This window comes from Oncorhynchus keta, chromosome 15 (genome assembly GCF_023373465.1).
Source record: "Oncorhynchus keta strain PuntledgeMale-10-30-2019 chromosome 15, Oket_V2, whole genome shotgun sequence".
NCBI lineage: Eukaryota > Metazoa > Chordata > Actinopteri > Salmoniformes > Salmonidae > Oncorhynchus > Oncorhynchus keta.
In genome coordinates, this window is record NC_068435.1 from 1235925 (window position 1) to 1245583 (window position 9659).

Here is a 9659-nt window from a genome sequence, read left to right on the forward strand (position 1 = left end):
TTCTGAGAGAGATAGCGGGAGAGCTGGCCAAGGACGGCACGTTCAAGAGTTTTGGAGAGAAAAGAAAGAAGGGATACTGGTCTGTAGTTGTTGACATCGGAGGGATCGAGTGTAGTTTTTTTTTAGCCCTACCTCTATGTCCAGTATCTACCTCTAAGTACCTGGTCTTAGCCCTACCTCTATGTCCAATATCTACCTGTAAGTACCTGGTCTTAGCCCCACCTCTGTCCAGTATCTACCTGTAAGTACCTGGTCTTAGCCCCACCTCTGTCCAGTATCTACCTGTAAGTACCTGGTCTTAGCCCCACCTCTGTCCAGTATCTACCTGTAAGTACCTGGTCTTAGCCCCACCTCTATGTCCAGTATCTACCTGTAAATACCTGGTCTTAGCTCTACCTCTATGTCCAGTATCTACCTGTAAGTACCTGGTCTTAGCCCTACCTCTATGTCCAATATCTACCTGTAAGTACCTGGTCTTAGCCCCACCTCTGTGTCCAGTATCTACCTGTAAATACCTGGTCTTAGCCCTACCTCTATGTCCAGTATCTACCTGTAAATACCTGGTCTTAGCCCTACCTCTATGTCCAGTATCTACCTCTAAGTACCTGGTCTTAGCCCTACCTCTATGTCCAATATCTACCTGTAAGTACCTGGTCTTAGCCCCACCTCTGTCCAGTATCTACCTGTAAGTACCTGGTCTTAGCCCCACCTCTGTCCAGTATCTACCTGTAAGTACCTGGTCTTAGCCCCACCTCTGTCCAGTATCTACCTGTAAGTACCTGGTCTTAGCCCCACCTCTGTCCAGTATCTACCTGTAAGTACCTGGTCTTAGCCCCACCTCTGTCCAGTATCTACCTGTAAGTACCTGGTCTTAGCCCCACCTCTGTCCAGTATCTACCTGTAAGTACCTGGTCTTAGCCCCACCCCTGTGTCCAGTATCTACCTGTAAATACCTGGTCTTAGCCCTACCTCTATGTCCAGTATCTACCTGTAAATACCTGGTCTTAGCCCTACCTCTATGTCCAGTATCTACCTGTAAGTACCTGGTCTTAGCTCCACCTCTATAGCCACATGTCTATGAAGGCTGCTGGAATCTTTAGCTCATCGACATAATGTGGTCTGTTTATATTAGCCGCAGTCTAGTCTTTTATAAGAAGAGGTGTTTAATGAGACTGTATAGTTAAGACTTGTGTGTGTTTTACTGGTGGTGTCTGTCTGTCTGTGTCTGTCTGTCTGTCTGTCTGTGTCTGTCTGTGTCTGTCTGTGTCTGTCTGTCTGTGTCTGTCTGTGTCTGTCTGTCTGTGTCTGTCTGTGTCTGTCTGTCTGTCTGTGTCTGTCTGTCTGTGTCTGTCTGTGTCTGTCTGTGTCTGTCTGTCTGTGTCTGTCTGTCTGTCTGTCTGTCTGTCTGTCTGTCTGTCTGTCTGTCTGTCTGTCTGTCTTGTAGCAGCTGTGCTCAGAAATGCTTCAGTGAGCCCACTCAGGCTGTACAACATTCCTGCAGGATGTCAGAGCTATCAGTCATCACACTGTAAGTCTGAGTGTGTGTGTGTGTGTGTGTGTGTGTGTGTGTGTGTGTGTGTGTGTGTGTGTGTGTGTGTGTGTGTGTGTGTGTGTGTGTGTGTGTGTGTGTGTGTGTGTGTGTGTGAGTTTCCTCACATGTTAAAGTCTGAGTGTTATTCTTAGTCAGGTCAAATCAAATGTTATTTGTCGCATACACATGTTTAGCAGATGTTAAAGCTAAATGTCTGTGTTCCTAGCTCCAACAGTGCAGTAATATCTAACAATTCACAACAAAACACACAAATCTTAAAGAAAAATAATGGAATTAAGAAATATAAATATTAGGACGAGCAATGTCGGATTCCGCAGTATAAATATATACAGTACCAGTCAAAAGTGTAGACACACCTACTCATTCCAGGGTTTTCTTTATTTTTAACTATTTTCTACATTGTAGAATAATAGTGAAGACATCAAAACTATGAAATAACACATATGGAATCATGTAGTAACCAAAAAAAGTGTTAAACAAATCAAAATATATTAAATATATTTAGATATAAAATAGATTCTTCAAAGTAGCCACTCTTGGCATTCTCTCAACCAGCTTCACCTGGAATGATTTTTCAACCATCTTGAAGGAGTTCCCACATATACTGAGCACTTGTTGGCTGCTTTTCCTTCACTCTGCGGTCCAACTCATCCCAAACCATCTCAATTGGGTTGAGGTTGGGTGATTGTAGAGGCCAGGTCATCTGATGCAGCACTCCATCACTCTCCTTTTTGGTCAAATGGCCCTTACACAGCCTGGAGGTGTGTTGGGTCATTGTCCTGTTGAAAAACAAATGATAGTCCCACTAAGCGCAAACCAGATGGGATGGTGTATCACTGCAGAATGATGTGGTAGCCATGCTGGTTAAGTGTGCCTTGATTTCTAAATAAATCACAGACAGTGTAACCAACAAAGCACCATCACACCACCTCCTCCTCCATGCTTCACGGTGGGAACCACACATGCGGAGATCATCCGTTCACCTACTCTGCGTCTCACAAAGACAAGGCGGTGGGAACCAAAAATCATCAGACCAACGGACAGATTTCCTCCGGTCTAATGTCCATTGCTCGTGTTTCTCTGCCCCAAGCAAGTCTCTTCTATGTGTGTCCTTTAGTAGTGGTTTCTTTGCAGAAATTGAACCACGAAGGCCTGATTCACACAGTCTCCTCTGAACAGTTGATGTTGAGATGTGTCTGTTACTTGAACTCTGTGAAGCATTTATTTGGGCTGTAATTTCTGAGGCTGGTATCTCTAATAAACGTATCCTCTGCAGCAGAGGTAATTATGAGTCTTCCTTTCCTGTGGCGGTCCTCATGAGAGGATGTCTGAGTGTTAGTCAGGTTGTAGTAGTGTTGTTGTCTGGAGGATGTCTGAGTGTTAGTCAGGTTGTAGTAGTGTTGTTGTCAGGAGGATGTCTGAGTGTTAGTCAGGTTGTAGTAGTGTTGTTGTCTGGAGGATGTCTGAGTGTTAGTCAGGTTGTAGTAGTGTTGTTGTCAGGAGGATGTCTGAGTGTTAGTCAGGTTGTAGTAGTGTTGTTGTCAGGAGGATGTCTGAGTGTTAGTCAGGTTGTAGTAGTGTTGTTGTCTGGAGGATGTCTGGGTGTTAGTCAGGTTGTAGTAGTGTTGTTGTCAGGAGGATGTCTGAGTCTTAGTCAGGTTGTAGTAGTGTTGTTGTCAGGAGGATGTCTGAGTGTTAGTCAGGTTGTAGTAGTGTTGTTGTCTGGAGGATGTCTGAGTGTTAGTCAGGTTGTAGTAGTGTTGTTGTCAGGAGGATGTCTGAGTGTTAGTCAGGTTGTAGTAGTGTTGTTGTCTGGAGGATGTCTGAGTGTTAGTCAGGTTGTAGTAGTGTTTTTGTCAGGAGGATGTCTGAGTCTTAGTCAGGTTGTAGTAGTGTTGTTGTCAGGAGGATGTCTGAGTGTTTGTCAGGTTGTAGTAGTGTTGTTGTCAGGGGGATGTCTGAGTGTTAGTCAGGTTGTAGTAGTGTTGTTGTCTGGAGGATGTCTGAGTGTTAGTCAGGTTGTAGTAGTGTTGTTGTCAGGAGGATGTCTGAGTCTTAGTCAGGTTGTAGTAGTGTTGTTGTCTGGAGGATGTCTGAGTGTTAGTCAGGTTGTAGTAGTGTTGTTGTCAGGAGGATGTCTGAGTCTTAGTCAGGTTGTAGTAGTGTTGTTGTCAGGAGGATGTCTGAGTGTTGGTCAGGTTGTAGTAGTGTTGTTGTCTGGAGGATGTCTGAGTGTTGGTCAGGTTGTAGTAGTGTTGTTGTCAGGAGGATGTCTGAGTCTTAGTCAGGTTGTAGTAGTGTTGTTGTCTGGAGGATGTCTGAGTGTTGGTCAGGTTGTAGTAGTGTTGTTGTCTGGAGGATGTCTGAGTGTTGGTCAGGTTGTAGTAGTGTTGTTGTCAGGAGGATGTCTGAGTGGTAGTCACGTTGTAGTAGTGTTGTTGTCAGGAGGATGTCTGAGTGTTAGTCAGGTTGTAGTAGTGTTGTTGTCAGGAGGATGTCTGAGTGTTAGTCAGGTTGTAGTAGTGTTGTTGTCAGGAGGATGTCTGAGTGTTAGTCAGGTTGTAGTGGTGTTGATGTCTGAGTATTAGTCTTAGTCAGGTTGTAGTAGTGTTGTTGTCAGGAGGATGTCTGAGTCTTAGTCAGGTTGTAGTAGTGTTGTTGTCTGGAGGATGTCTGAGTGTTAGTCAGGTTGTAGTGGTGTTGTTGTCAGGAGGATGTCTCAGTGTTAGTCAGGTTGTAGTAGTGTTGTTGTCTGGAGGATGTCTGAGTGTTAGTCAGGTTGTAGTAGTGTTGTTGTCAGGAGGATGTCTGAGTGTTGGTCAGGTTGTAGTAGTGTTGTTGTCAGGAGGATGTCTGAGTGTTAGTCAGGTTGTAGTGGTGTTGTTGTCAGGAGGATGTCTGAGTGTTAGTCAGGTTGTAGTAGTGTTGTTGTCAGGAGGATGTCTGAGTGTTAGTCAGGTTGTAGTAGTGTTGTTGTCTGGAGGATGTCTGAGTGTTAGTCAGGTTGTAGTGGTGTTGTTGTCAGGAGGATGTCTGAGTGTTAGTCAGGTTGTAGTAGTGTTGTTGTCAGGAGGATGTCTGAGTGTTAGTCAGGTTGTAGTAGTGTTGTTGTCAGGAGGATGTCTGAGTCTTAGTCAGGTTGTAGTAGTGTTGTTGTCAGGAGGATGTCTGAGTGTTAGTCAGGTTGTAGTAGTGTTGTTGTCAGGAGGATGTCTGAGTGTTAGTCAGGTTGTAGTGGTGTTGTTGTCAGGAGGATGTCTGAGTGTTAGTCAGGTTGTAGTAGTGTTGTTGTCAGGAGGATGTCTGAGTGTTGGTCAGGTTGTAGTAGTGTTGTTGTCAGGAGGATGTCTGAGTGTTAGTCAGGTTGTAGCAGTGTTGTTATTAGTAGGATATATAATGTTGCCTGTTAGTTGTTCTTGTTGTGTGTTGGTTTCTCTTAGGTTGTGACAGGAATGTATTGGTTGTTCGACGGTTGTAAGAGTGTTGTATGTTTGTTGTTCTCAGGTTGTTACAGTGTAATGTTGTGTATTCGTTGTTCTAAGGTTTCTGCTGTAATGTGTATGTTGTGTATTTGTTGTTCTAAGCTTGTAACAGTGATGTGTGTTAATTTTATTATAGTTGTATTAGTTGTGCTAATATTGAAACAGTGCAATATTGTGTATTGGTTTTTCTAAGGTTGAAACAGTATAACGTTGTGTATTTGTTGTTCTAAGGTTGTGACAATGTTGTGTTGTGTATTGGTTTTGTATAAGTAGTAACAATATGATGTGTTGTTGTCAGGCGTCTGGCTCGGTCCACCCTTTTACTCATCCCCCTCTTCGGGATCCACTACACTGTGTTTGCCTTCTCACCAGAGGACGTCAGCAAGAAGGAGAGGCTGGTGTTTGAGCTGGGCCTGGGATCTTTCCAGGTAACACACTCCTTCTAAGACGGTGGGTTAGTGGAATAGCAGTAACTCTGAGAGCATTGTTGAAAAGTGCAATCGAACTGCTCATCTCTCTTCTTCTTTCCCTTTCCAGGGTTTTGTTGTGGCTGTCCTCTACTGTTTCCTCAATGGAGAGGTAGGAGGCTTCTTTACCCTCTCTAGACATGGTATCCGATGTGAATGGCATCTGATGATTGCGTCAGCTAATTATAGCCCAGTGTCATTATGAATAACTGCCTGCAGTATTATACTAATTATTAGTGTTAGTAACCACCTAGTGGACTAGACTGTTACATTATAACTCTGTTATTGTTTAGTAACCACCTAGTGTTCTAGACTGTTACATTGTAACTCTTATTGTTTAGTAACCACCTAGTGGACTAGACTGTTACATTATAACTCTGTTATTGTTTAGTAACCACCTAGTGGACTAGACTGTTACATTATAACTCTGTTATTGTTTAGTAACCACCTAGTGGACTAGACTGTTACATTGTAACTCTGTTATTGTTTAGTAACCACCTAGTGGACTAGACTGTTACATTATAACTCTGTTATTGTTTAGTAACCACCTAGTGGACTAGACTGTTACATTATAACTCTGTTATTGTTTAGTAACCACCTAGTGGACTAGACTGTTACATTATAACTCTGTTATTGTTTAGTAACCACCTAGTGGACTAGACTGTTACATTGTAACTCTTATTGTTTAGTAACCACCTAGACTGTTATTGTGGACTAGTGGACTAGACTGTTACATTATAACTCTGTTATTGTTTAGTAACCACCTAGTGGACTAGACTGTTACATTATAACTCTGTTATTGTTTAGTAACCACCTAGTGGACTAGACTGTTACATTGTAACTCTTATTGTTTAGTAACCACCTAGTGTTCTAGACTGTTACATTGTAACTCTTATTGTTTAGTAACCACCTAGTGGACTAGACTGTTACATTATAACTCTGTTATTGTTTAGTAACCACCTAGAGGACTAGACTGTTACATTGTAACTCTGTTATTGTTTAGTAACCACCGAGTGGACTAGACTGTTACATTATAACTCTGTTATTGTTTAGTAACCACCTAGTGGACTAGACTGTTACATTATAAATCTGTTGTTGTCTGTTATTCCAGGTGCAGTCTGAGATCAAGAGGAAGTGGCGTAGCTGGAGGGTGAACCGGTACTTTACCGTGGATCTGAAGCATCAGCAGCGCCACCCATCCCTGGTCAGCAGCGGTGTCAACGGGGGAACACAGCTCTCCATGCTCAGTTCCAAGAGCTCCTCCGCCTTACAGATACGCATGGTGGGCCCTCTGGCCGAGACACCGTCCACACTCAACCTGCCCATCTGATTGTCTCAAACCCCTGGCCGAGACACCGTCCACACTCAACCTGCCCATCTGATTGTCTCAAACCCCTGGCCGAGACACCGTCCACACTCAACCTGCCCACCTGTTTGTCTCAAACCCCTGGCCGAGACACCGTCCACACTCAACCTGCCCACCTGATTGTCTCAAACCCCTGGCCGAGACACCGTCCACACTCAACCTGCCCACCTGATTGTCTCAAACCCCTGGCCGAGACACCGTCCACACTCAACCTGCCCATCTGATTGTCTCAAACCCCTGGCCGAGACACCGTCCACACTCAACCTGCCCACCTGATTGTCTCAAACCCCTGGCCGAGACACCGTCCACACTCAACCTGCCCATCTGATTGGCTGACACACCTAGCTGAGACCTCGCCCACCCTTAAGCAGAACACCTGAATTGGCTGAGACCCCACTCGCCCACCGGATTGTGTAATTGGCTCAGACCCCTCACCAACCACTTATCTTCCCAGACAATTCAGATACATGTTATTTAGTTATCTAGTTATTTATATATATATTTGTTCTTTACAAAATAAGAAGAGTTGATGCTCTCTTACAAATAATATGTTCAAACATAGAGTAACTAACTCCTCCCACTAGCCAGGCTCTCTCATAGAGTAACTAACTCCTCCCACTAGCCAGGATCTCTCATAGAGTAACTAACTCCTCCCACTAGCCAAGCTCTCTCATAGAGTAACTAACTCCTCCCACTAGCCAGACTCTCTCATAGAGTAACTAACTCCTCCCACTAGCTAGGCTCTCTCATAGAGTAACTAACTCCTCCCACTAGCCAAGCTCTCTCATAGAGTAACTAACTCCTCCCACTAGCCAGGCTCTCTCATAGAGTAACTAACTCCTCCCACTAGCTAGGCTCTCTCATAGAGTAACTAATTCCTCCCACTAGCCAGGAGTAACTAACTCCTCCCACTAGACAGGCTCTCTCATAGAGTAACTAACTCCTCCCACTAGCCAGACTCTCTCATAGAGGAACTAATTCCTCCCACTAGACAGGCTCTCTCATATAGTAACTAACTCCTCCCACTAGCCAGACTCTCTCATAGAGTAACTAATTCCACCCACTAGCCAGGCTCTCTCAGAGTAACTAACTCCTCCCACTAGCCAGACTCTCCCACTCAGGCTCTCTCAGAGTAACTAACTCCTCCCACTAGCCAGGTAACTAACTCCTCTAGCCATAGAGTAACTAATTCCTCCCACTAGCCAGGCTCTCTCATAGAGTAACTAACTCCTCCCACTAGCCAGCCAGAGTAATTAACTCCCTCTCAGGCTCTCTCATGTAGTAACTAACTCCTCCCACTAGCTAGGCTCTCTCATATAGTTACTAACTCCTCCCACTAGCCAGCTCATAGAGAACTAATTCCTCCCAATAGACAGCTCTCTCATATAGTAACTAACTCCTCCCACTAGCCAGACTCTCTCATGGAGTAACTAACTCCTACCACTAGCCAGGCTCTCTTATAGAGTAACTAACTCCTCCCACTAGCCAGACTCTCTCATAGAGTAACTAACTCTTCCCACTAGCCAAGCTCTCTCATAGAGTAACTAACTCCTCCCACTAGCCAGACTCTCTCATAGAGGAACTAATTCCTCCCAATAGACAGGCTCTCTCATATAGTAACTAACTCCTCCCACTAGCCAGACTCTCTCATGGAGTAACTAACTCCTCCCACTAGCCAGGCTCTCTCATAGAGTAACTAACTCCTCCCACTAGCCAGGCTCTCTCATAGAGTAACTAACTCCTCCCACTAGCCAAGCTCTCTCATAGAGTAACTAACTCCTCCCACTAGCCAGACTCTCTCATAGAGTAACTAACTCCTCCCACTAGCCAAGCTCTCTCATAGAGTAACTAACTCCTCCCACTAGCCAGACTCTCTCATAGAGGAACTAATTCCTCCCACTAGACAGGCTCTCTCATATAGTAACTAACTCCTCCCACTAGCCAGACTCTCTCATAGAGTAACTAACTCCTCCCACTAGCCAGGCTCTCTCATAGAGTAACTAACTCCTCCCACTAGCCAGGCTCTCTCATAGAGTAACTAACTCCTCCCACTAGCCAGGCTCTCTCATAGAGTAACTAACTAACTAGCCCTCCCACTCCCAGCCAGACTCTCTCATAGAGTAACTAACTCCTCCCACTAGCCAAGCTCTCTCATAGAGTAACTAACTCCTCCCACTAGCCAGACTCTCTCATAGAGGAACTAATTCCTCCCACTAGACAGGCTCTCTCATATAGTAACTAACTCCTCCCACTAGCCAGACTCTCTCATAGAGTAACTAATTCCACCCACTAGCCAGGCTCTCTCATAGAGTAACTAACTCCTCCCACTAGCCAGGCTCTCTCATGGAGTAACTAACTCCTCCCACTAGCCAGGCTCTCTCATAGAGTAACTAATTCCTCCCACTAGCCAGGCTCTCTCATGGAGTAACTAACTCCTCCCACTAGCCAGGCTCTCTGATAGAGTAATTAACTCCTCCACTAGCCAGGCTCTCTCATAGAGTAACTAACTCCTACCACTAGCCAAGATCTCTCATAGAGTAACTAACTCCTCCCACTAGCCAGACTCTCTCATAGAGTAACTAACTCTTCCCACTAGCCAAGCTCTCTCATAGAGTAACTAACTCCTCCCACTAGCCAGACTCTCTCATCCTCCCACTAGACAGGCTCTCTCATATAGTAACTAACTCCTCCCACTAGCCAGACTCTCATAGAGTAACTAATTCCACCCACTAGCCAGGCTCTCTCATAGAGTAACTAACTCCTCCCACTAGCCAGGCTCTCTCATGGAGTAA

At 44.9% G+C, this 9659-nt stretch overlaps 1 protein-coding gene and 1 long non-coding RNA gene across 2 annotated transcripts in view; one reads left to right on the plus strand and one right to left on the minus strand.

Moving 5' to 3' along the window:
• LOC127907478 (pituitary adenylate cyclase-activating polypeptide type I receptor-like) overlaps positions 1 to 6860 on the plus strand; it is a 92853-nt gene extending 85993 nt beyond the window's left edge. The window contains exons 12-14 of the mRNA XM_052462735.1: positions 5333 to 5462; positions 5572 to 5613; positions 6613 to 6860. Coding sequence (XP_052318695.1) covers positions 5333 to 5462; positions 5572 to 5613; positions 6613 to 6831 — 391 coding nt within the window. The 3' untranslated portion in view covers positions 6832 to 6860. The remainder of the gene's footprint in view (positions 1 to 5332; positions 5463 to 5571; positions 5614 to 6612) is intronic.
• On the minus strand, positions 6650 to 7225 carry LOC127907479 (uncharacterized). The gene is made up of 3 exons (XR_008064496.1): positions 7132 to 7225; positions 6843 to 7079; positions 6650 to 6790 (listed from the first exon to the last, which is right to left on the minus strand). It is a non-coding gene; the product is annotated as an uncharacterized LOC127907479 (long non-coding RNA).
• Between the last annotated feature and the right edge of the window lie 2434 nt (positions 7226 to 9659).